Genomic DNA, 27,977 nt, shown 5'->3' with positions numbered 1-27,977 from the left:
AATTCACAGGGTCAGTATGCAGAGTTTTGCTGACTGAAGATAAGGTAAGAAGACAACCTTTAAAGTTTTTCAAAGACTATCTAAAAGCATTTCTGTGATTTAGGACTTGAGCATTCTGTGGGAAGAGAGGTGTCCAGTTTCATGGAAAACACTGATTTTCACAGTCAGTCTAACAGGTATTTAGTATACATTGGCCTTCTTGTCCTGTTTTAAAGATACTTGAAGTTACATAACAAATGTACATATTTATGTATATTGAGAGCCAGAAAGTCAGAGTTAAAAGAACAAATAAATTAGGCATGACGAGTCTGAGCTCCTGGAGAGTCCATCCATGTTAAAACTAAATTACACTGAGCACTGTTCAGTGAACTGTTTTAGATTAAAACAAAGAGATATTAACATACCCATCAACCTTTTCTTCAAAATGGTTACAGACAAGTATTCATTTAGGCAAGAAAGAGTACTAGCACAAATCATTTACTGAACACTTTAGCAATACTGTTCAACCACATAAACTGTGTACTAAGCCAAGAAATTTTTCTACCTTCAATGTTTCAAAGGCAGCAAAAAGTTTTGATGTGAAAAATCATGTAGAGGGTATCCCTGAAATAACTTACACCTATAAAAAAGAATCTGATCCATTACCATTACTGTAACTCCCCACTGTCCTAATTCCAGTGGGATTCACTGAACACCACACGATAAAAAGAGAGGAGTGAAACAGCAGCCACTGCTCTAGAGCCAAATCAGTGTTCACCTAGACCTGTCTCATCCCTGCATCTACAGGAGAAGGAATATTTCTTATCATCCTCTTGATTGATGGGAGGACAAGTGCAATGCGTTGCTGCAGCTCCCAGCTATGAATACAAGATATGACACCTGTCTGGACTTTTTGGGATGAAGCTGATGTGTTTTCTACCATGAGGTTGACAGGAAAAATGAGACACCTACCTCCATAAAATGCATGGCTTAGGTTTTATGACAAACCTACCTTTCTAGGCAGCTTATTAGGTTTATGAAATAATTACCACATAACAGTCACACAACTTGTGGATGCCACACAGTTCAATACTCTTGAATAAAAAATTATTTTAACAATACCTTATCTTTTACTATGCTTTCTTGACACGCTGTACATTTTGGACTAGAAGATCTGAAGAGAAAAGAAAAACACTATTTCAGCTCATCTGAATTTTTCTAGTACAAAAATTTCCATTTATGAGGCACTTCATTTTGATTATTCAACATATTCTAAAACCATTAAAATATATAGTTCATTATAAGGAGAAAATACAACATTATTTCAATAAACTCGAACATTTGAGTTTTCAGTGGAAAGTATCTGGCATTCCCAAAGAAGTAAAATCACCACAATGTCTCCAGACAACTGCAAAGTGGTTTTCAAGTTGGCAAAATTAATTTCTTTTTTCAGTCTGCACCTGATCCAAAATTGTTGTCATTTCTCAATCTGTGAAAAAAGGCATATTGTCTCTTTAATTATTGTTTTTCAAACAATACCTAATGAAAATTTACTTTTTCTGACAGTCAGTTATGCATCCTTTTAGGGTAAAAAAGTATTTATGTCCACGTCCTTCAAGTCTGTTCTGGTTTTAGCAACTGTTACAGATGCTTGCTGCCTCCTCTATCTGAAATACTGCCTTGTAGCTGTCTTAGTAAACTAATTGTTAAACTTGTGACCTTTTGGACAACAGGCAGAATCAAGAGCAGGGAGGCTGTGATGAGAAACTGGAGTGCAGAAAACCTGAGTCTCTACAGCTGTTTCTGGCTCTGACCTGCCAAGTGTTGTAGTGTAAACCCCTTAGGATCAGAGAATGGATTGGGTTGGAAGAGAGCAAAGCTCATCTGGCTCCACTGCCCTGCCATGGAGAGGAACACCTTCCACCAGAGCTGGCTGATTCCTTCGAGGTGGAGTCGCCATCCTTGGGTGTGTTTAAGAAAAGACTGGATGTGTCACTCAGTGCCATGGTTTAGCTGAAGTGTTAGGGCTGGGCTGGACTCAATGATCTTGAAGGCCTCTTCCAACCTAGTGATTCTGTTCCTTTTTAGCTCCTTTTCCCCACATTAAATGGGAACAGTCAAAATTATCTCCCTTGTAAAGCACCGAGATTAAAAGCACCAGGTAAAAGCTGCGTGAATTCTTCCATGAAGCAACTCACTGACAGGCTGTGGCTGCTAGCAGCAGTGCAAATCAATGAAAAAGGCTGAAAAAGTTCAATTATGTTATATATTCTGTATGGTTATTTCAAATCATCTCGCTGGCTTCTGCTCTTCAAACCAACCATTCTGTGTCTCATCATATTTCTGGGCATCTGAAGTACCTCGAAGCTTCAATACCTGTAATGCCTTTCATAAGTCAGGGGAAAAAAAAGTAATCTAAACTACATCAGGGCACATAGTGTTTAATACAATGTCATGCTTTCCTTGCTCTTACTGAATTCATTCAAGCATCTTACTTGCTTTTTCAAACTACTCTTGCATACTGAGCAGACATCTTTACTGCTTTATTTCCACTAACTCTCATTTTCTTGTCCTCAAATAACCCTGGAACAGAAGTTGCTAGCATACAATTACTGTGTTTGTGTATGCAGCAGTGTATCAACACTGAATGAAAAAATGTTGTGCCAAATACAGGACCAACATAAACCCATTTTACTCTCAATTTTATGGCATACTTTTTATTAAAAAAAATAAAGGGGGGATGTAAATTTTATTTTAATGAAGGATTTGTTTATAACAAGCACTTAAAGTGAAATAACTCAATGGCCTTAAAAGCACGTGTCCTTTTCAGTAACAGACTGGCTGGAAAGTCAGGAAGATAAAATTACACATATTCTAGCTACACTGTAATAAGCACATGTGCATGTCTCACAGCAGGGAAGGAAAATTGCCCAGACTCTAGCAATGCCAGAATTGTTACTGCTTAGATTGTCAAGGATCTGCTCTGCCAACCTGCTCACATCCCAGCATGGCAGGTGTTTGGTTTTTTTGCACTGTTATTAACCTTGTAAGAGTATTCCAAAAACACATACTGAATAAGAAATAACTGCATTTCTTAAATACCACACCTCGCTTCACACTGTGTATCAAAAGAAAAGTTGGTGGGGTTTTTTGTTGTTGTTTTACATTTGAAATGCTGTAGGCACAAAACCTGCAGGAGTGCATTAGTGAGCTATGGACCCTCGTGTTTGCCCAGTACAGAGATTACTCTTTATCAGGAGATTGAGTATTGTAATAACTTCCATACTCTTTTGTCATGCTGCATGTAGCCTTGACTTAGATATCTAAATATTAGAGATCAGATTATAGTATTTCCAAGTGACATATAAACCAGCATCTAGAGTCAGAATGGTCACAAAAAGGGAACAGATCACCAAGGCTTCCAAAGCTCTCTCTGATAGTATGCCAGTAGGCAACATTCATCAAGCCAGGTATCTTCTGTATTTCTGCTTTTCCAGTAGTAAATGAACACATTTGGTGCTTATGTGCCCCAGGAGACTGAAGTGTGCTGAATGGTCCACAAACATTACACAAAGTTTTGAAATCACATTACTGAATACAACCAGCAGTAATGCACCAAAGTTGAGAGGCAAAGAAACCTACTGTTGTACAGGCACTGAAAACCTAGATACTCCCTGAATGATTGTACTTTTATCTACACTGGGAAAGATTGCACCTCTCAGCATTCATATAACATCTCTATCATTCACTCACCTCTTTGCAGTCTGGCCCAAACACCTCACTAACAGATGCCAGCCTTTTGACCCTCCTGCAATCCACAGGAGATGCAAGTCCCATAACAAACAGCTGCAAGGGCTACAGGGAAACTGCTCCACAAGCAGGTACATTTATCCAAGGGTCCCTTCACCCATTCTGAGGCTGGGTCCAAACCAAGGTTAGGTAGCATCACCCCAAGGAATGTGTGCAAGCTCACTTCCTCACACAGACAATTTACTGTGTGTATTTGACAGCAGATTACCTAAGTTAGAAGTCTTGTGAAAAAGCTACTCCACTTGGGCTCCACAGGGAATGAAATTCTTACCTAACACATTTCTACACAGGATTACACCACCTTAACAACTACTCCAACAATACCAATGGAAAACCCAGTGTCTTATCCTGACCCAGAGTAGAGCAAAAATGTTTGCACCAGCACACAGATAACAAATACTCAAGCAAGAAACAGTGGAAGGCTCAACATACTCCTAAAGCTGCAATGGTGTTCACAGTAATGTCAGAAGTTCACAACATCTAAAGGTATCAACATGCTCTACCAGAACAAAGAACGTACCTCAGCAAGGCATTTATGCAGGTTTCACAGAACCTGTGTCCACATTCAGTCTGTTTAGGATTGCATAAGATGAGGTGACATTTTTCACATTTGTACTTATCCTCCACGGCATTCACAAATTTCTCCTTGTAGCCACCTTGCTCTGGAACATAGATGGATGCTGATGGACTGCGGTCAGGATTGGCCCTCTGCTGCACCATTTCTACAGATAAAGGGGGTTCTGACTTCTTACTGGGGTCCATGCTTTAAGATAGTTTCTGTGAATCAAAAGTGACAAAAACTGAGAAAAAAGGACCTCTTTCACCATTTAAATAAAACAAACAGAGCATCTGAGAGATTGCATGAAATCAGAAAGCATCCAGAACAGATCTGTGTCCACACATCATGTGAACATACATTATACATACATTACTGCCTGAGTATATTTAGCATAGCAAATCTGTAAAACAGTCTATATGTAGTCAAAGGCTCTAGAAAGCAAAGAATTAAAACCTGCTCCTGATAATGAAGTGTTAATTATGGCCATCACTCTGGGAATACATAAGGGATTCTTTCATATCTTCCACTCTCTCACTCTGAAAAGTATTGTTTAATGTTGAAGTCCAACCATTAGGGGCAGCAAGAGGTGTGTTGAGGAAGGTGTTCTGGTACAGTACTTACTGCACGTGATCCTGCTCAAATGCTACTGCAAAGGCACACAACCACCAGTGTCCTACACAGGGTACCAGAGCCTGCCCAGCTCCCCTGCCCACTTTTCCTGTCTATCCCTTTGCAATAGGATAGTGTAAGACATGCTGCTCTAAGTCTGTTTCACAACACCACAAAACGGCTTTACACATTAGATACTCTCCAATCTTTTCCTAGCACATCTTCACCTGAAGAGAGCAGCTGAGCAAAGTCTAACTGACAGCAGAGAAGGGCCTATGTAACATGGCCATTTGATTAATTTACCAGGGCTAAGCACAACTGACAGGTAGCTGAGAAAATAATGAATCCAGCTGAGGAGTAAATTACAGTACCTATTATCTTGGACGATCCATGTTCTAGGTCAGCATGCAAAGCATCAGCAGAGCAACACAGGAATGATATCCCTTAATATTTTAAGTTTTAAAATGTGGTTTTAGTAATTTCCTAGTTAATCTCGCAGTCAAGCAAGTGTAAGTGCTCTTAGAAAGGCTCAGCATATCCAGGAGAAAGTACAGTTTAAGGAAGCAGAATGAAGAAATGAGGCTCAGTTCACTTCTCAAAGTATGTCCACAAATGCCACAAAGGGAGTCAAATGCCTCATACTCCAAATACACAAACCCTCTTGTACACAGTTTTTGTGGTATCTTACCTTCCCTCGCTAAGCCCAAAACCACACATTTGTAATGAAACGTATTTACTTGTAGGTAATTTCTGCATCTGGAATTTTGGTACAGAATTCTCCATGCAAACTAAATGGGTACAGAATTTTCTTTGATTTCTGATGCCATTATTTACAGAAACAAAAGACAAAAATCATTGTGACTCAATGCTGAGACCATTTCATGTTTTTACAACACCAGCTGAGCAAGGACAGAGGTGTTGAGTGAAGAATTCTCTCAGCACCTCTACCCTTGCTCAGCTGGTGTTGTAAAAATGTGAAATGCCCCCTTCACTGCCCCCTTGGCCAGGGGAAATCCTCTCTGATCTCCATCAAACTCAGAGAGAGCCCAAGGAACCCATTCTCATAACTTGGCACACAGACCCAGTCATTGTGTCTTATTCTAAACGAACAAAACAACACTAACACACAACAAATAAAAAAAGGAAGAAAAAAAAAAGAAAGAAAAAACCCAACAGGTTCTATGAACTGAAAAGCTACTATAAATTCTGATCCATAATTTGAATTAATGCTAGTCTATTCCTTGTCTGCTCTTCAAAGACTGCAGAGACCTGTGTCTTGACAGAACAATATGTGAAAGAACCAAAAAGTCTGTGCTGAACTGAAAGTGAGTCACACTTCTCATTGATGAGGAAATTCAGATTATTTCAGACCTTAGCTAGAGTTTCACCAGCAAGCATAAAAACCCAGCAGGTAATAAAGACACTGAAGAGGCAACTCAAGATTGTAACCAGCACAAAAGAAATGAGATTGATGTTGAGAACATGATTCAGATAAGGAGGTTCACAGAAGTGCCATGAATGAGGAAGGACAGCAGCTTACAAAAGTGGTCAAGATTCAAAGACTGCCCAAGGCAAATGTGCTGCTGCTGTACATCAGTGGCTGGACATGGGGAAATGCAGAGCTTAGGACCTGACACTTTTCTGTGGTTGTAAGAGAAAAGATTAGCAAGAGATGGAAAAAAAGTGCAATTCCTTAAGTATTCAGACTGCTGAAACTTAGCTACCTAGGGACTTGCTTCCTGTGTGTGATTGGAAAAGCTTCATTTGGCACTTGCAGTGTAGGAATCTGTAAAGGTTTCAGTTCCTTGATTTATAGGTATTAATACATCTTTCCCCTCTGCAGCTGTGTATTTTTTTTAATCATATTCAAGACCTCCACTATTTTGGCAATTCTTGAAGTCAAAGACCAATATCAAGCATGTTGATTTGTAGAACAACACAGGGAACATTACTTTCATTAAAATGACAGAAGAAACAAGGCATGACCTGCTTCTAACCCACAAAAGAAATACAGAAAAGAGGCACTAAAAGAGATGCTGAAAGGAGAACTGTCAAGTCAAGCGAGCACAAAGTTCCCAAACTTCCAAATCACAGTCCACAACTACTGAATGTCTGCTTCCCCATTAAGTTTCTTCTGAACAAAAAGAAGCTAAAGATGATTAGACATGTGAAGTCTTCCAAAAGCATGATTTCTTCAAGGAAATGGAAAATTAGTCACAAAGAGGCAGGCAGGGATGACAGGAGAATATTCAAGACTTAACACAGACAGCACTGAATGCCAAATTAGCAACAGGTGAGAGTTTCACTGAGATCCAAAACTGCTCCAGGCTGGACTGTCAGCTGTCAAGAGAGATTTCACACCAGAATAAAGTGCACAGGTTGCCACAGGACTCCACTTTTGGAACTGACATCTTGGATATCTTGTCACAAAAAAGAAGCAGAAAGCACACTGACAAATAAAACATACTATGGGACATGCTTAACAGATTTGTCTGCCTTGGGTTTTGTATTTATTTTATGAAGAAGTATGTCACACCAGAAAAGCTAAACAAGCTCAGCAATAGAGCAGTCAGACTGGTGAGGAATTCTCTTCCACAATAATCTGAATGCCAGCATTTTCTTGTGCAGCAAAACTGGGAAGCCATTCATGAAGTACTATCACAAAATAAAACAGAGCATTGAGCCTGCTAGACCACCACAACCTTATTACAATGAACAAGCTGTATTTAACAAGGGGATGGGGAGAAGTGAGGTCTGTCTGTCTGCACAGAGTTTTGCCTTCATGCATATTAGTTACATGCTCCTACACCTGCATGTGGGAACAGTGAACACAAGCACAGAAAATACAAACATTTCAGCTGCCACCCTTTTGGAAACAGCATTCTGTTATGACTTCCATTGCCACTACAGGGTGTCAGCTGCAATGGCTTCTCTTCCTTTGCAGGAACCTTTAACAGCAGCACTTGGATTATTCCCCCACAATCATGTTTCAAGCTGCCAACAAGAAGCAATTTGAAGTCACACCTCAGTAGGTACTCTGCTTCTACTCTTCACTTATGGCAATGAAGTTAACATCCTTCCAGAGAGCAGGGAGAGGAGCCTAGCCAGGGCATCCAAGATGGGCCAGGTCTGCTGGGGGCCTCTGATTCTTAAAGGCATGGCAAGGTGCCATCCAGCTGAAGACTCTGGTTCTTCTTCAGTAAGCTAAATCTTAATGCCCTGTCGCAGACATGTTTTCATTAAAATCCTTTCTTTAGGATGTTCCCTTCTGGGAAGCTGAGGCCCCAGAAAAAGAATGTAAACAATGGTTATCTGCTGCTGTGGAATGCAACAGGTGCCCCTGTGATTGGCCCATGTTGGATGTGTATAATTAATGGCCAATCAAGAACTGAGCTCTCTCTGGGACAGAGTCAGAGAGAGCTCCTTTGTTATTCTTTTCTATTCTTAGCTTAGCTAGCCTTCTGAGAACTTTCTCTCTATTCCTTTCAGTATAGTTATAATGTAGTATATATATCATAAAATAATAAATCAAGCCTTCTGATTATGGAATCAACATTCTCATCTCTCTCTTCACCTGAAAACCCTTGTGACCACGGTCACCATGCCAAATTAATCATCAGCTAGTTCTTACACTCCAGTTTCTTATCTGTGGCTAAAGATCATCACAATAAAACTATATGACTTTTAGATGTCTTTTAAAGCTGTTAAACCTTGGACAAACACTTTTCAGTACAGATAAGCACATAAAAAAAGAGGCACAGTCACCAAGGTTGGTTCTGTCCACTGCTGCTTTCAGCCATCTCCCCTGCAGCCAGCATATGCCAATATTCACACTTGAATGGACATGGTTGTGGCCATCAGATGGGTGACACTCTGACACTGCTTGCTCCAGTCTGGTCACTACTCTTGTTCAATACAAGAGGAATTCAAGCAACTGAGGCTGAGCCCCAGCTGATACTTCAAGCTGTAAATACTGCAGTGAAGGTCAGAACAATTTGTTGGTGTTTAACTAACACTAATATCAGTACAGAAACCTAGAAACTGGAAGCAAAAGTGAGTTTACCCACGAAGTTGTTCCAAGAATCAGGAAGCACGGGAATTCCCAAACAAAAGGCATTTTGCTCTTTCCTTTTTCAAGCATGAATGTTGTTCTCACTGCACGAAGAGCAAACATCCTAAAAATCTGCACTTGTGTTCTGTATTAGCACATATCTTTATGATCTGTTCTTAGGGAATAAAGCCAGTTTGTGACACTGAAATACAATAAAGCTTCTATAAAAATTCAAAATGAATTTGCATCCCAACGAAAACAGAAAAAAGATTACTTCTTATAAAAATCTAAAACACTCCTAAAAATTTGATTGTACTAGGTACCATGGGATTTGGAACCTAGAAGACTCTGCATTAAGACAGTTTCAGTATATTGACAATATGAAGCAAATAAGCTTTTGCCACAGCTTGAAAATTCAAAAAGAGCAAAAAGCTATTAGAAATAAATGTTTTCATTACTGCACCTTGGAAGAGAATAATGCATGACACTGTTTAATTTGGTTATTACTACAGGACAGCAAAGCTTTTTGATCAAATTACAAATTGCACTGAGAACAGGAGTTCCTCAAACAGAACAGCACTGCATGCACAATATCTAAATTAAGCTCAGAAAGAGAAACCTAAAGTGGGACAAGGAGCTTAAGATCAGAGAAGAAAAGTAACCTTTCCTCTTCAAAAAATTTTTGTATCTAAAACGTGTAAAAGCACACAAACTTCAGCATCTCATCCTAACTAGGTCATTTTTTTGGGTAGCCTGGGGTATCATTTTTCAGTCTAGCTTTTAATGAGATAAGGGATTGTGATTGTGCTGTCTCTCCTCTGAGCCTCCTAAAACCACACTGGAACCAACTGGACAGTGTTGCCATGAAAATGAACAGCTATGAGGGGAACAGAAAGAGAAACTTAATGCAGTGTCCCAGTGAGCAAGAGGCCATAGAAGTGCACCCCCATGGTCTATCAGTCAGTCAGTGCACAGACACACAAACCAGCCAGGAACACCTGCTCCCTCCCTTCCCACCAAGCTTCATGGTCTCAGTCTCCTCCTGTACCATAAAAGCAGGGCTGGGCTGAAGATTTAGGGTTTTTTGTTGGTTTATTGTCTTTTTTTGGGGTTGGGTTTTGTTTGGAGTTTTTTTGAGGAGGGGGGAGTAGGGGTAAAAAAAAGGATGTAGAGCATAGATTAGTAGGAAAACAAACTTCATCAGTTTCACTGCTCTTCACAGAATTTTCTTCCACACTCCACAGGATATCCTCAGAGAGACACACAACCAGGTACCAGGACAGGGAATTCCAGATCTTCAGTCTTTCCAGCTCACTTGCTTTCTATCATCAAGAATTATTGCTTCAAGTTAGCACACAGAAACCTTTATCTTAAAATTAAATTATTAAAACAATCTGAACCTTTTCTCTGTCTTATATTTCAGCATTTTATAACTTCTAATAAATTCCTAGAACATACTGAAAAGAATGTCCATCTTTCTTTCACCATTTTTAGACAAGTCTTCTGAGCTGGTTCTGTTTCCAAGTGCTATTAAAATATGCAACATATATTGGCATACTCTGATGTCTTGTTAGAACAGTAATGCAAGCTGAAAGCAGTATATTGGTGACAACATATAATCAGTTTACTCAGGGCACACCTGTCAAAAATATTAAAATAAGGCTGCCATGGAAATCTTTACCCTGGAGCTCTCAAGCATGAAGGGGTCCAACTGCAGAGTATCATTCTCACAACATCCACACCTCAGCCTGGCCTTCTGGCAAAACCCACTGCTGAGTCTGGGCAGGGGCACTGAACAACAGACAAATAAAATGCAAATGGCTTGAATCACTCCAAAGAAAGACTCAGGCCATGACTGGGCAGCACTGGAGTGGCAGGTTTGAAATCAGACAATCATCCATCAAATCTGTTTTGTGTGAGGGCAGAGGTCCTGGCATGTCCACTCCTGCTGTTTGCACAGGGGAACTACTGATTTATTTATTTTTACCTCCATGCATTTTTCATGCTGGAAGTGCTATTTACTATTTCTCCAGAGCATATCTATATAGGACCAACTAAGCAGAGGTTCAGGTATTTCCAGGACATGCTCTGAGAGAATATTCTCAGGAGGGTAAGAAAGGGTTGCTAAGTGACCCACACTGATACAACTTTATACAGTGAGAAACATGAGACCACCCCTCACCTTCTTTTATATTTACACTCAAATGCTAAGTCTAATTCCTGTACAGAAATGAAAGCACCATTGATATTTAAAACTTTTTTTCTCTGTGCTAAAACAAATAGGCTATTTTAATTACTTTAAACTTTGCCCTATGATTTCATATTTGCATGCACCTTCCTTGCTGTGAAGAAGACCTGGATATCATACATATAATAGAACAGAAGAAGACCAACAGGAAAAATCAGATATAAGCAAGTAGGCCAAACATCTGAAAACACAGAGAAGATGTGCATTGAGCATTCTCCACACAGGAAGCTTCTGCCACTTGCAAGCTCTCCAGAGCAGTTTCCCAGTGCTGAGCTTGGAAGGCACCTCTGGAGGTCATCCAGCCCAGCCTCCTGCTCAGAGGAGACCATCTTCAAAGCCAGGTCAGGTCCACTGCTGAGTTTTCAGAACTCCCTGGGTGAAGAAACTGCAACCTCTCCCAGCAACATCTCCCAGCACTTAACACCCCCCTGTCAGGAGTTTTTATGGCAGCAATTATGATGTGATATTCTCAGGCAGCAAAAAGGCCTGTTCTGATACTTGAGCTGCTATGATCTCAAGCAATTAAACCATATTTCACCACAATCTCCACAGGCTCTAGCCTGTAGAAATCGTTGAACAAATAGGAAAAGTATTCTTGGTTTGGAAGGTACAGGCTATTCCTTCTTTTCCTATCTGACCTAGAAAATCAGCAGCATAATCAAAAGATGCTATCATGATATTCTTGCAAAAGAACAACCATGTGTCACTTTCATCAAAAACATTGTGTATTTCCCATGTTCTAGTTTGCAAGATGACTGAAGAGCTGAAAATAAAAGGAAAGTTATATTTTACATTGTTTTATTCTTTCAACTTACTTATTTCCTTGGCTGTACTTCTTTCAAGAAATAAGTCTACACAGCCTTGTGAAGTGTCTTAGGGGATTAAACAAAACAGCATCCCCATCCAAGGGATCTCAATTTAGCAAGTCTGCTGGACTATGCAGTCATGAAAAGAGCTCTAACATACACTCCCTCCTGCTCAGTGTAAAAAACTTTTGATTCTAAATAAAGGACAGATTTGGAAAGTAATTACATCAGCACTAAGAGGTTAGATTAGTAATATTTATAAGTAATAACATAGTATTAACATAGTTCAGAATGCCCAATAGACTTTTAGTAACTATCCAATAATATGCTGAATACAATTAACATTTAGTCAAATACATATTTCAATGGATGAGAGAAAAGAAAAAAAGAAGGGGCTTAAAGGGCTTAAATTTTATCTATTAAAAAGACAGCAGAAAAGGTGAGTCAGTGCAATTAAGGAAAGCTGATCTTTATGTGACACTACGTTCAGCTCTTGCTTTTTTGGAAGTTTACAGCATTCCTTTGAAGGATGACACATGGGTTGGCAAAACAGCTTTAAGATTCAGCCTGAGGCAGCAGTAAAAATAAAGTGTTTGTATTTTGACTTACACTTGCTATCTGCAGCTCTCAGTAATTACTTCCTAATCTCACTGGGCTACCAAAATACAGTATAAAGTCATCTGAAGTACAAGAAATCAAAAGCATCTTTTAGAAATCAAAAGACCTCTTAAGCATTGAAAGCCTGGGTCACAAGACAACAGATAAGAGAAACGCTGTCCAAGCTCAGGATGAGTATTCTTCTGCACTTCCAATTCAGGTTCCTGTACATTTCCTCTTTTCTCTCATGCACCCCTAGACAAAGCTGTTACATTTCATCTGTGAAGTTAACCCCCAGCTGTGATCTGTATTTCTATACCAGGCTTTTAGTAGAAGCAGATAAAGAACAGGAAAGATCAAAAGATAATCAGATGATCACAGAACAAAGTACACTTTAATCTCTTCCTCTGCTGTTTAGGGGAAGTCCATGATTGAGATACATATGACAGTCCTATGTGAGGGAAGTGGCTGAACACTATGAATTTTTGATTTTTTTTTAACTTGTGGCTCTATTTACAAAGGAAGCATTTTATCTTCTGCAAAAGAAATATACTCAGATAAAATATTCCCAGAAACACCACAAAAATCATATTTGGAATTGAAGGTAGTTTCATCTTTCAAAATGGTTTTACATGTGCTTTGAAGAGAGAACTAGGAAAAAAACAGCTTATATTTGCATTTGAAGCACTCTGTTTTTATGGAAAGCTATTTCCATCAATCCAGATTTCCTCCAATTCCTGTTTTACAGCAGGTCTAATGCTTTACTTTTGCTGCACAGCACACCACAAGTCTTTGGTTCACATGATACAAGTGTCAAATCACAGACACCCAAAAGCCCAACTGCTCACTATGATTCCACTTCTGCCTGCTTGACTGGGCAACAACAAACCCCAGCAAGGACCAACAAGGGTAAAGGCAAAGAGCATGTCCCAATTATTCTGACCTGGCATGCAGTCCTAGAAAATGATGGCTCATCCTCTAGTGACCTAGTCTAGCCCCCTTTTCCTCCCAAAGGGTGCCTTCGAGAAAAATCTGCTGCATGAATAATCAGCAACAACTTGCTTATAGCAACTTAAGACAACAAAGTCTCTTCATCTCTGAAGTAGTAGGAATCAAAAAATTACTGCAGTATTTTTGCCAACCTTTTCATTGTTCTTGAACCAAGACCTATTGATCAGATCAGCGCTATTCTTTTACTTTCTGTTAATCAAAGAGATCCTCCGCTTCAAATCTAACAAAATTTCAAGTCTATCAGAACAGCAGAAGATATTCCTCAAATCAGAGTCCACCTATCTACACTGCTGTCTGCCAACTGCATGAAGAATATTTCTGCATTGCCAATTCCTGACAGAGTGCATCTGTGCTGTCTCCTAATGAATCCAGCCTTCAAATCTCAGCAGAGGAAAAAAAAATAAGAGAGGTAGTATCTCATTTTCTACAATTAGAAGAAAGTATGTGAAGGCAAAGGTGTCAGAGACCAGCAAATAAAAAGAAAAAAACCCAAAGCACTTCAAGAAGCTTATTACAAATAATTACTGCAAAACTGCCTTCTCAAGAATACCTACAAAGTACAACTTAATTAATTTTAAAATGCAGCTCATCTTTAAAAAAATAGTCCTCCCAGGAAATTCTGAACACAGCAGAGTTTAGAGGAACCTGGTAAATGAAAGAGAATGCAACTTCAAGTATGGCTTGGCAATTTTTGAACTCAACACTGAAATGAAGTGCTGAGCAAATAGACATGACCATACCAGAAAACTCAAAACCACAGTCTCTCACTTCCATATGAAGTTTGTTCCACTCTAACTAAATTTTCTAAGCCTACATCTAAAATGCAAAAAAACCTATCTAACCTGTCTTTCATGGAAATTAACTCACTCTCATAAAACATCTCCTGCTCTTCCATTTTATCCCAGTGAACACATCATACTATGAACGCAGTTAAGAAAGAAATATTGCCCCAAATACTAATCAAACTCTAGAAATTAACACAGCATGTGACATCATCAGAATATTTTACTGAACACTGAACTGCACGGAAGACATTTATTCATGCACAGAATTCAACCTCTCACTAATCCTGAGTGAAATTTCCCACCATTCTAGATGATGTCTTCAGCTGTGTCCAAATCCATTGCTTCTTCATCAGGAAGGAAAAGGAAAAAAGAGAATAACAGTAACTCTCTTTTCATTTGCCTATATTTTATTATTTATCAGAATGTGAGGGGAAAAAAACATCGCCTACTTATTTAATGAAGTGATAGCAGGTTTAACTTCAGTGATTTCAATGCCTACACTGTACACTACACTGTGAGATTGTATTATCTATGACCAACACCTTAGTGTTTGGGAAAAAAGTGGGACTTTTGTTAAGATTTTTATATTAGATGGAAAAAAAAAAAAACAACCACCAAACCACATTTGCACACAGAATCTGGAAGAAGGAAAAAAATACATTAAAAAAATTTAAAACCCTCTAAACCACTTGTGCTAGAATTTCTAGTTATACTAGAAATTTCTAGTTATACTAGAAATTTCAGTTTCTACAGCTCTAGTAAAAAAGTATTACTGAAGTTGAGTTTTCAGGAGAAAGTCACAGACCCTTTACCCAGACTTGTCATAGTATTCATAATCCCAACTTCACATTCACTGCTATCTAAAGCATTTCTTACCTTTATTGAGGTGTTCATGGAGAAAGCAGTGCTTTCCCTAAGTGAAAATTTAGATTCACAAAACATGTTTCCCAGCAATGTAAGAAAGGAAGGAGCATGTTGCTTCCTCCTGTAGAACACAGACTTTGGGAATGTGCTACTGGAGGCCAAGTGCACGTAAGACACAAATGCCTGCTGGTGTATGAGTGTTCATTATTCCAACTGTAAAGTGTCATTAAAAGACTGTTACCTGGAACCTGCACGCCATCTCCTCATTTTTCTCACAGTTTCTTCTAGCTTCTACCTCTTCTTTGTGGTTACTTTGCCAGGTAACAAACCATGGTATTATTTTGTCTTGCCAACCTTAAATGTTTTATTTGCTGCCTGCATGTTTACACCAACTGCAGTTCTGGAGGTTTCAGATCAACAGATACCACTGACATCTTGAGAACAAGGCACCTCTACAGCCCTGGGTCACACAGGACACTACTGAGGACCAAAAAACCCCAGCTCCCTTTGAAGGTTTCCCTTGTACTGGATTATGAGAATTAACAAAAATCAATGAGGATGTTATCCTCCTACAACATTCCTAGTGTGGAGGTTGTAAAAAGTAACTTATAAATTTTTCTGACTAAACTTCACATTATTACCCAGAACCAAGTGTTTATCACTGTTACACAGCCAAAAAAGTGTAACACAAGCAAGAGCAATCTTTCAAAGAAACTTCTGATAAAGTTGTACAGTACTGTTGCTGCTTCAGAAACACATTAAAAGTGGTGCATTCCACACCATCCACAAGGCCTTAAAGAGATGTGCCTTCAGATTTGGAATACAAAGTTGACAGTTTTAGCTGAAAATTCTTTTTGTGTGCTTATCACCTGAGGGCTTCTTTAGTTAATATTAATGAAATCATGTTCACTTCTACCAAATAAATACTTAATAAAGCAATTCTGTGTAATGTATTAATGGCAATCTAACCTTTAAACATGCACTTTTATTTTTCAAAATTCAAACCTGAAAGCCTCCAGGTGTTACTCTAGAAACTAAATGAAAATACTCAGATTCCTTGGAAAATTTATGCTCATAAAGAATTATCTGCTTGTCATAAAGATTCACACAGGCACAGTTTAGATATGCAGAATGGAAAGAATAATTTACAAATGGAGCAAATGCCAGATTTAAAAGTATGCAGAGGACACTCACTGATGGAGTAAGGGGTTTACATCCCAAGATTAGAGCTTACAGGATCTTGCACTGCTAATGACACTTCAGAGGAAAGAGTGCTGATTCCCACTTCCTGCAGATAACTTGTATCTAGGCAATGAAGCTTCCAATATTTCAGCAATGTGGATTTTTTTCTCCACCAATTCTACAGAATTCCTACATGATTTTAAGGCTTCATCACTTTGTTTCTCTCCCTAAACTGTATACTAAGCAAAACATTGCTTACCTTTTATAGCATCTCTGGCCTGAAGTGTTCTACATCAGGAGGAAGTATTATTTTTGGACTCTTCTAGCAAGATTTGTCACCACTCTAAACCCTTCTAGAAGTCTGGATAAAAATAAATAACTTGCCCACGCTTCTTAAGAGTCATAAGAGATTCTTTTTCTTAACATGATACTTTCCAACTAAACTGTACACCAATGCTTTGTTATCTTGGGAAGCAATTGCAGGACCTGAAAACACTAGGTGTAATATTAAAGACAAATCTACATCTCTCTATATAAGGAGAACTACCATCTTAACATTATAAATGCTTCTGAGAAGAATCCTCTCTTTCTTCAACACTGTTTTGGAAGTTTTTATGGCTGCCTTTAGAAGATCCCAAAAGAGTGCCCAACTTAATCCAATTCAGAATACATATAAATGCACTTCCTGCAATATGGCATAAAGTCACAAAATACATTAAAAATGTTGCAATGTTGATTCATCAAGCCAGGCTCAAACCAGTTCCTGGAACTGTTTTCCATCATTATATAATATCTACAATGCACTACTGGATAGGCAAGAGGGAAAAAAAAAAAAGGGGGGGGGGAGGTAACTCCAAAGATTCTGTTAAGCATGATTCCCATTTCCTCTACACATCTGCTAAATTGACAAGCAATTATTTTGAGGACAAGAGTAGCAAATTCTTAGTGCTATATCAGAACAGTGAGTTCTACAGGTTAGACAAGCATCATAGTGTCAAAAAGTGGGTTTTCTTTGTCTTGGGGCTTTTAAAAACAATTTTCCATTTTCCAAGGCAGTTATTCAGGGGGAACAAAAGAAAATCATTAAACTAGGTATATGTAAACTCACACTGCATTTTTATCTTTATATGGTCTTACTACTTTGCTAATTTATTCTCCAGGGTATGGACTGCACCAGAATTATACTTATTCACTGACAGCTGTGCTGCTGATAGCTGAGATTAGTTACAGTGAAGGCTGCTCCACTTTGGAACAAGGATGGGTTTTGTTATCAATCCAAACAGCCTCTGTGTCTCAGTGAAATAAGGGGCTTCATCAGTGCACTAACACAACACAGAGGGCTGGCAACAGCTGTAATTAAAGCAAATTCATAGCATCTTAAGTTCAGCTGAGAGAGGACAATCCTAAGTTATCCTCTCACTTCCCACAAGATAATTTTACATCTTTAATGATATGCCATCACCCAGTTTTTTAAAACCATCTCCAGAGGACTTTATTTTAAAAGTGGCCTAAGATGAACATAACAGTCCCATAAGAGATCATCTCTCTTAGTACAAACTTTTTGTATTTATACACTTCCCTTTATATAGCCCCTTTTTTCTCTCATCTGCTCAGTTTTGACCAGGAATTTCAATCAAGCTCTCCACCACCACATTCAAGGTTTACTTTAATGGACTACAAAAAAATCAACAACACAGATGCCAGGAGAATATATTGTAAAAACCTATTTTTCATCCTATCAGCAGTGCAATGATGAATTGCTGAAAGGATTGCATGTGAAAATTCAGACCAAGGTCATCAAAATAAATGCTCATTCTCACAAAGACTGTATTACATTTTTGAAGTAGAAGAGGAAATATTATGTGCATGACTAGAATTAAAACCAAAGGAAAGCAGATTTCCAAGCACCTACTTCATGGCAATAGAAAGACTGCTTAGGTAAAATGTTCTCTTCTACCCAAATATTCATGCTTTAGGAGAAAAAAAATAAAAATCATTATATCCTTAATAAATGTAGCAGCAATTTGTCTCCTAACCAGTACTTAGCAAGCTTATAAAGTTTGGATTGAGTACAGCCCAGTTCAGCCATGCACTCAAACACAAGGCAAAAGAAGCCTTTGAGAGAAAGTATATCAAATTGTAATTCCCAACAAATCTCCTTCAGAGTTTATCTAATGCTGTCAATTTTTCATGTTTGACAAATGTGAGAATTTTCCCAGCGGCCAAAAAAACAAAAGGAAAGGTTTTACCATATCAGAGCCACAGAAAGCAGTGGCAGTGCCACCAAAGAACAAGCCATACATGTGAATACAATTTCAGGTAACACACAAGCCAAGTTACAAGCATTAGAAGTTTAAAGGTGAGTGTCCAAACTCACAGTAACACAATTCCAATAAATGCATGTATTTTCTTAGGCTCTAACCTTTAGAAAAGGTTCACCTTAAGAACAGGTTACAGAACCCTTTCCCATTTAAATACCTCTTGGGTACCACAGATGCTGCCAGAATGGCATAAAGGTTGAAAACCTTTAGAGTTCTTGTCCAGCCTCTGTTCTTACTGCTTTTTCTAACCTCTTCCCTAATTACCTGCTAACAGGTAAACTCTGTACCAGTCTGGAAATTGTATGTTCTTTCTCATGTAACAATTCTCTTTCACAGACAACTGAAGAAACTATAATATTAAAAACTGAGTTGTTAGCTTAAATAAAAGCTCTTGATTTCCAAAGTCCATGCAGCAGCTTTCTGGATCAGATCTGTGCACTTCTCCTCTTCCCACACCTCCCCCAAATTTGGAAGACTCTCTGATTGCTTACATTTCCTTCGTTTTATCTGAATCTCATTTGATCCGTGGCTTGAGAAGAAAGGAGAATAGGCTTTCTCAATGCTCTGATAGGGCTCTCTTTACTTCTGCCAATAAAGGGAGCTTTGCTACAGTCTGCCTGGTTTCTTTCTTTGCCCTGAAGAAAGAAAGAGTTTGAGTTACATTACCTTCATTCAAAAACACTGTAACAGGCTTCTCAGAATCCATCAAGTTACTTCTTTAGTTTCATTAGACCATCAAACTAATACTTAATGATGAACTTTAAAAATAGTCTAAATGTAACAAAGATAAATAACAAAGAACAGTACACAAAGCATATCAACATGATTTTTAAACTATTGTTTTCTTCTCCTCCAGTATTGCTCACAAATGACTCAACAAAATAGCATTAAAGGAGGGCATGCACAGTTAAAATCACAGCTATAATTTCTTGCTTTCACACACACACAAAACCTTCTCCACCCAGATACACTATGGGTCATTACAGACTGTAGAAAATCTTCAAAGCAGTGCCATTTTCTTGGAAAGTCTGATAAATTCCATTTGAAAACACCAACTCAATTCTGGGAAAGTAATTAAGTGTTCTGCGGAGTGGAACACGCCACAACAATATTCCAACAGGTCATTACAAGTAATGGGGAAGTTTGTATGATCCTGGGATTTTTACAAGCACAGAGAAAAAGAAGAAAATGGTCCAAGAGCATAATTAATAGAAATCTTCATCAATATCTATACTCCCATGTTTAGGAATGCACAAAGTTCAACAAATGCTACCACAATGCCCAGGCCACCACCACACAAGTCTGAAGCGCCACATCCTCTCTCACCCTTACGCGTCAAGGCCAAATTTTGCGAGCGCACAGCAGCAACCTCACCTGGCCATGTACAATACAGAGCCAAGGCACAAAATTTCACAGGAATTTCAGCAGTTTGACTCTTGCACTTTGCACCCACCTAGCCCCGAGTCCAGGAGGGCGCTGAGGCCAAGCCGGGCGGTCACTCCGCGGTGCCAGGGCAGCGACGTTGGCGGGCGGGCCGGGGCAGGGGCAGGCCGGCAGCGAGGGCCCGGCCGGGCAGAGCGCTCCCCGCTGCCATCCTGCACACAGCTGGGGACACGACGGGCCTCAGCAGCCACAGTCACACCGACGGGCCTCACAGTCACACAGCTCGGCCTCAGCAGTCACACAGCTGGCTATGGAAGGTCACAGTGTCACAGAAATGCTTACCTGAACCTCACACACGCCGGGATTCCGCTCCCCTTGCCACAGCTGAAGTGCGGGACTTTGTACCACGAGACCAAGATAGCCACAAAGGAGGAATGCCACAAAGTTCCACGGCTATAAAACTGGGGTTTTGTGGCTTTCTGAGTTTTTTTTCATCTTGGTCATGTGCTACAATTCACCTTTGGTCCTCAGGAAGTGGAAAGGAAAGGCTACTGCTGCTAACAAAGTAGCAGCAATGCTACTTTGGACCACAATCATAGTAAGTAACGTGCTAATGAGTGGTTACAGATTCTGGCAAAACACACATAGGCCAATGAAAGCTCAATCTGGCTCATTCTAGAAACACAGTAACTGGAAAAAGAGCCCAGCACTGAGGTTTACAGAAAACTCCAAGAATAAATGCTTACTCAAAGAAAAAGGAGATCTGCAACTATAAGCTTTCCCCACCAAAACAGTATATAAATTACAAGTCAGCCCATTATACCTACAGGTGCATTGAAAGTAGCACAAATTTCTGTACTAAACATTTACATATTAACTCAGCAAAAAACTGAAGTTCTAAAACTCTTAGCTCCGATATTGACTTCAGACACCCATCATATCAATGGCCCTGGGCCACTGCTCCTTTGTATTCTTAGGTATAAACCCAAATTTCATGCAGGGAGTTTTGCACTTTCAGCTTCTCCGTTCCCTCCCAAGACACCAACCAACCCCTTCCAAACCCCAGAGAATTAAGGTGCCTCCAAAGTTTCATTCTTACTAAACAAGTGCACTCCACAGCTGAACAGCAGCATTATGACAGTGCTACGCCCTTAAAAATCTGGCATAAAAAAAAAATCCAAAGATATTGGTAAGACTTGGGATTTAGCTCCTAAGATTAACATAAAAAAGGAACATTCTCAGAACAATTGAAAACAATTGATCTTGAAAATAATTCCATATTATATTGGAAAACCAAAGTGAAAACTGACTAAAAAAGAATCTTTTAATACTAATGAAGTACACATAACTGTTTCTCGACTTGAATACACTAGATAATTCAGGGAAATTATTACAAAGAATTTCAATGAACTACAAGCAATAAAAAAGGGAATCAAAACTTTTACTTTCCAACAAGCACAGTTATTGTTGCATGCTACAACATATAGAAATTACTCCCATTATCCTTTATATGTTAGTCAACAAAAAGTACCTTACCTTATTCTCCACTGTCTGAGCACAGAGGATTAAAAACAAAGTATTAGGCAGAAACTGCAGGTGTTTTGAATCAAGAAGAAAACCCAAACCACTGCATCAATAAGCTTAGTGACTGTCCAGCATGCCATGCACACTCTAGGGACGTTTAATGGAAACTTATCCACATCCTCCTTTTTGCAAGCTTCCAGACTTCTGAATTGGAAACCCAAAGGCAGCCATTCATTACCTCCTCCAAAATGCAGATCTCAGCAACACCACACTGCAAGAGGAGCCACCACAGCTTGATTTTCCCTCCTAGTAATTCCCTCCTTGCCAACTACTGCACTGCAGTCTTTCTGAGGGCTGTGCAAAATGCAGTCGGGGGAGGGCTGAAGGAGTCCAGCAAAGAAACACAGCTACAGCAAAGTTCTTTCAGATCATCTCATGACTTCCCAGTCGTGGGCTGGAAGGCAAAAACTGCAGAGTTTGGTGGGATCACTTAGCATTTTCTCTGCTGCTCCTCCTCATGTTGCTGCCTGCTTTTTATTTCATTTTTCACAGGATAATTTGAGGGTAGCACTTTGTGGAAAAACTGGAGTGAATGAGGGGAAAATAAACAATTTTGTTATGATAAAGCTACCTTTAATTCTCATAACCGTAATATTTTAAGGGATTCAAACCAAAATGTCTTTTAAGGTTTAAGATGCTTCAGTGTTTTCTCAGTTCAGGGAAGGGGGAGACACTGGTGGATTTTTTTTTGCTTTGGTTGTTAAATTGGGGAGTTTAGTCAATTAACTACTTAGCACTTGGATGCTTTCCCCATACAATTAAAACTGCCGTGATTACACAACAGCAGTTTTTGTGAGACAAGTGCCCAGCAGGGGCATTTGTAATTATTCCCCAAGTGTTCCACAACAGCAGCAAAAGAATGAATCCAAATATTAAAGAAGCTCTCACAGAAGCAGTGGGGTTGGAAGGAACATCTGGAGACCATCCAGGTCAGCCCCCTCTGCCCAGGCAGGGTCATGCAGAGCTGCCCAGCACAGCCACCCACTGGGTTTTGAGGATTTGCAGAGAGTGACTCTACCACCGCACTGGGCAGCCTGTTGCCGTGTTTGAGCACACCCTCAGCCAAAAGCTTTTCTTGTATTCAGATGGAATTTTATCTTTTTTATTCTTAATTTATGCCCACTGCCTCTCTGGACACTGGAAATCTCATGTATAGTTTGAGTTACCTCCATCCCCCTCCACTCTCCACAGCTGTGTTTAAGAGCAAAGGGAGCAACAAGGAGCCTTGTGTCAATCAGCCAGTTGTTGGCTCACTTGAAACAATAGGCTCATCACTGCTTTCCACCCCTCCTTCCTTCTGCATCCTGCAGAGCCAGGCTCAAGGCCAGATCTTTTAGCTCATCCCAGCTGCCTACCATCAGCAACCTATTATTCCTGGAGATCCAGGTCCTCCTTGGGGGAGCATCCTGCCCAGACTCCTCTGGTTCAGCCTCACTGGAACATTAGGCAGGGCTGAGCACCTGCTGGCAATGACATGGAAAGCTCAGAAACCTCCACAGCCCTCTGGCACCTCCCCACCTCCTGTGCAGCCCCCAGGAGAGGGGCAGTAGCAGCAATCAGAGCGTGTTATATGGGCATGAGCACAAAGGAAATGGGAGAGTTTGGAGGGAGATGCATCCTTTGGGGGTTTGGCTCCAAGCAGTGCTAAGGCTGGCTGGTTTTAGGGGCAGGTTTGAAGGTTTTCCTTTTCCTTAAAGGCCAGTAAAATGGGCAACATAGGTATAGACTAAGATAGAATGAAAACAACTACTACCCACTGCCCCACCAACAGATGGGAGATTAACTTCTCAAAGCTGTGCACAAGGTCCTTGGCTTACTCTTTGCAGGGGCTCCTGAGTTCCCATGCACTGAAACAGTGATGTTACAATTCTTCTTCTAATATGGTTTAGTTTACATTGACATTCCTGTAGTGGATAATATATACCCAGTTTAGGCTCCCAAACTTTTAGTTGGTTTTATATCCAATTTTTACCTATTGAAAAGAATTTACCACTAAAGGTCATCTTCAGCTTCAAATCCTTTCCTTGGTTTGCAGACCACACAACACACAACATTTTAAAATCATAATCACAAATGTGAAAAGGTGAAAGAGAGGCCTGTTAGCTTTGAAACAGAAGAACAAAATCAGAAAAGCTATTAGAGACTTCCTGTGTGACTTAATGCACTTCTGTATATTTCTATTCTCCTTTGTTGAGGAACAGATCCCCCTTCTCTGATCTTACCTGGGCACCTACCAAGTTCCCATCTCTTCATATGTATTACCTTGTATAATAGGGGCTCCAGTCTTAAGCTGGGAACTGTCAAAAGTGAAAAAATAACTAGAAATAAGGAACACAAAAACAATTTTATCTTGATAAAGTTGGGAAGAAGAAGGACTAAAAATATCCCTTCCCATAAAAACCAAACATAAATAGGAAAATAAGAGCTTTAATAATTTTTTTGTTTTCTCCAGTTAGTCTATGACTAGCACCTTAACACTTCCTAACCTGTTCTTCTTCAGGACAGTGAAAATTACTTCAAGACAACCATGTGTAGCCTAGTTGCTTTCTGGCAGGCATTCACATACCAGTACAGAGGCACACAAGACTTCCTAGGAAAACACCACCAAACACCTAGCACCAACTTAGAAGATGTGACCAAGGGGAAAAAAAATTTTACAGAAAGATAGCAAGTCTGCTTCATAAACTGTTCATGGTCCTGTGTGGGAGAGTAAAAGAGAAAGAGAAAAGGCCAAAAGAGTGTTCAACTATTCCAGCAGACTACTTCCTTTTCCTGCATCCTTCAGATGCTACTTCTAGATCACAACCTAAAAAGGACTTGTTATACTGTTATGCGAACCTACAAAAAGAACTTATTGTGACAAGAACATGAACTTCTGTATTTAAGCACCATCATTAATTCACATAATTTATTACCAACAAGAAGTTCTTAGTCACAGCACTTAACATAAGATCTAGCAATAGTGTAGCAAAAAGCTTTATTTTTATCCCTTTCTACAGAGAACTTTGAAAGAGCCTCTCTACCTTCCAGCCTTATAAAGCTGTACCTGTTCTGAGGATAAAGCCCCAGAATAGTCCCAGAGCATCACCTGCTGCTCCTCTGCAAAGCCACAACCCCCAGCACTCACCTGAAGCACTGAAGAATTTCCTATGTTCACTTCAAGAGGTTGAAAGGAGCACGTTTCACTTCTTTTATCCATTCCTAATTTAAAGCTTTTAAACTGAAGGCAAACAGGACTAACTTTTTTTTTTTTAGAAGCATAATTTGTTTTTAAACTCCAGAAAAAGTAGAGTGGAACAAGGAAGGAAAGCACAACCCCAGACATATTTAAGGTACTGTTCTAAAGGATTCAAGACATTTTCTCTTCTTGCAAGTAAGGTTAAATGCAGTTTTCCAAATTAGGCTGTGGCTGACTGAGGAAGCTGGTTCCTATGAGTTCTAATCATATTTTTAATCTATTTGAAATCAAACATCTGAGGGGAAGATTTTTTTGTGAAATGGAGATAATAATTTGCTTACCTTCCTTGCAAGTACAACTGATGAAACAGAAAAACCCAGTGTCCATAAACTATCATGCAACTTAATTCCATCAGGCAAAATGCAGAACTTGCCAAAAAGTCCATTCTGATTGTGTGCAGGGCACACAACGAGACAGAACAATGCTACAAGAGGGTTTATTTACAGAAATGAGAATGAAACTTATTCTGACTTTTGAGGTATCACCTTCATTCATAACCAAACCAAACCAAGGCACTGAAGATGGTTTGTTAAATAAATATCATCAACTTAAAGATGTGAGAACGCAAAGGAGAATGAGGTACTTTACGGTGTCATGCAATGATGCTAATACTAAAAAAAAAACAAAAAAAAGAGCCCAAAAATCCCACCAAAAAAAACCCCAATTCACACAACTGTCATGAGGTTTCTCAACATACATATTAAAAACATACACAGCAGAAGAATCGTTCCTACCTACCTGTTTACATGAAAAATACTCCCACCACAAACCCCAGTGACACACAAGCCTGCAGTCTGTGCTCCGATAGATTAATATATTGTTTCCCACTGCTGAGAGCTGGTCTTGATTCAGTTAAAGCCTAAGCACTTAGGCTTTCCTGCTGGGAAACAAACAAGTCAAGTCGGTTTCAAGCATCTCCTATTAATAGACAGAAACAATTCTCACAAGCCTGAAGGCAAAAAAAAGAAAAATAGTAGGTAAAGGCTGCACTAAACCATAACAAACTACAGCAAATCAAAAAGCTGCACCAAAACCTACTACTTCACTAGAAAATTCATTGCAAAAGTCTGTTTACTTCATGGAGGAAGGCATCAGTGAGTCAATATCTACAAGAATGTTTTACATAATGGGAAAATTTTTATTGGCCAGAGGTTCACAGTGTTCTTAAATTTCCAGAAACTGCAGATGTAAAGATACTTCTGTTAACCTAAACCAAAACCAAGAAAAGAAACTATCTGAGATGACACTCCATTTCTCAACACAGCTCTACTGCTCTTCAACCTTCTCAGCACAGGAAAGACTTAACATTCTGATATTAAAGGATGGAAATGTGAACACTGGAAACAGAGGTAGCTTTTAGACTACCACCAAATGGCATTAAAACATGTTAGCCAGTGTAAAACCTTGGTTAGCACGTTGTTGCCATTTCTGAGCTGTGACACTAAGAACTGAAGTAGTTTAAGGAACCAGTTCTATCCACTCTTGTAGAAAATTAGTGAGCCAGTCAGAAGGTATTTACAAGAAAGCATGATACCATCTTAGTTCTTCCATTTTCACTTTACTTGTAAAAGGTAATAAGAGAGCCAAGAATCATCAGTCAATAAAGAACTGAAAGGAGTTCCTTCCTTCTTTTAACAAGGAAAACATGCTGCAACACCACTACAAAATAAAATCCAGTTTACTCAAACTAAAGTGGCTTAAATGAAGGAATCCTTCCTCAGTCTTCAGAGGGCTGATAACAGTTCAAGGATTATCTTTAAAAACTGAAAAGTAAATTCAAAACATTCCACAGGTTACATTATTCCTCTTAATCTGCTAAAAATCACCAATTTAAAAAATGCAAATTATATTTTAGTTGCTGCTTTTCAAATATTTTGAATGATACTTAATAGTAAGCATTTTCATCACACAACTTTTTGGAAGCTGGAAATTGACTAAATATTTTTTAATTAATGTCATGGATCATACATGCACAAGTATCAGGATTAGAGTTCTAAAAGAGACTAAATTACGAAGCTACTCATAAACTGAAGCCTATGTGTTAAATTTCAAAAGCACAGAGATCACATTTGTTTTAGTACTGTAGTAGTATGATTCTATTATCATGACAGTGCAAAACAACTTTCCTAGCAGGCCACAAAGCATTCAGGGGGACACATGATCAGAAGCTCAAATTCAGAAAATCAAGTTCATATTCAGCCAATCCTCAGTGCTGGCACTCCACAACGCAATACATGAACAACTGTTTCTATATTTCTTATTTTTTTATCTGCTTTTGGTGATGCAAATCCTTTCTAATGTATTCTGTTCTACTGAAACATTCTCATCTCAGTACATCAAGACATCCCATCTCATTTTTCTTCTCATAAACAATTTACCTATGGATTTGCCAGCAAAAGCCAGTTGATGGTAACAGAAGAATGAATGAGAAAGGTCTTCTGACTCAAGTAACTATATGCTTCTTTTTAAATTGAAACCTAGTGATGGGGGCTGCCTCCACTGCCCAACAGACCCAACCTGTAATTATGGAGAAAGACAAAAAAGCACATTCAGAACAGAAAACAGAAAGCATTCTCCTTTCTGTCATCTGCTGATGCACCCATTTATCTGAAGGCCTGAATTCTATGCCTGCAACATACAGACCAAGACCAGCAATGCTGCTGCACTGCTTACGTAAAAAGCAATATGTGATAATTACCAAAGCATTCTCTTGGGTCCTCAGCACAGTTCCCCATGTGTCCATCAGCTCACACACAGAGCAAACAGCAGCACAGCTGTTTCCTGGGGCAGGGAACACTGCTCCTCACCTGCAACCAGGCTCTTCTGACCAGTCTTGACAGTACTGTACTTACATGGACTTCACCATCTTTATCCACACGTGGATGTAAGCCCTCATCCCCCATGAACTGGCAGGCTGCACTCCTGATTGGCCTTACTAAAAAACTACAGC

The 27,977-nt window shown here is 39.3% G+C and overlaps 1 protein-coding gene across 7 annotated transcripts in view; it reads right to left on the bottom strand.

Moving 5' to 3' along the window:
- Nucleotides 1-27,977, bottom strand: part of TRAF3 (TNF receptor associated factor 3) — a 70,216-nt gene that overhangs the window by 29,774 nt on the left and 12,465 nt on the right. For 4 of the 7 annotated variants that reach the window (XR_009114623.1, XM_058027391.1, XM_058027395.1 and 1 more), the window contains exons 4-7: nucleotides 20,276-25,907; nucleotides 19,314-19,457; nucleotides 4,310-4,566; nucleotides 1,102-1,153 (exon numbers count right to left, since the gene is read on the bottom strand). Coding sequence is in view for 6 of the 7 variants with exons in the window: in XM_058027391.1 (XP_057883374.1) it covers nucleotides 1,102-1,153; nucleotides 4,310-4,551 (294 nt within the window). In the remaining variant the exon portion in view is untranslated. The remainder of the gene's footprint in view (nucleotides 1-1,101; nucleotides 1,154-4,309; nucleotides 4,567-19,313; nucleotides 19,458-20,275; nucleotides 25,908-27,977) is intronic. The other 3 variants (XM_058027393.1, XM_058027394.1, XM_058027392.1) reach the window with 3 other exon arrangements.

Source organism: Melospiza georgiana, chromosome 6 (assembly GCF_028018845.1).
Source record: "Melospiza georgiana isolate bMelGeo1 chromosome 6, bMelGeo1.pri, whole genome shotgun sequence".
NCBI classification, from domain to species: Eukaryota; Metazoa; Chordata; class Aves; order Passeriformes; family Passerellidae; genus Melospiza; species Melospiza georgiana.
This window is presented reverse-complemented; position numbering and strand designations above follow the sequence as displayed.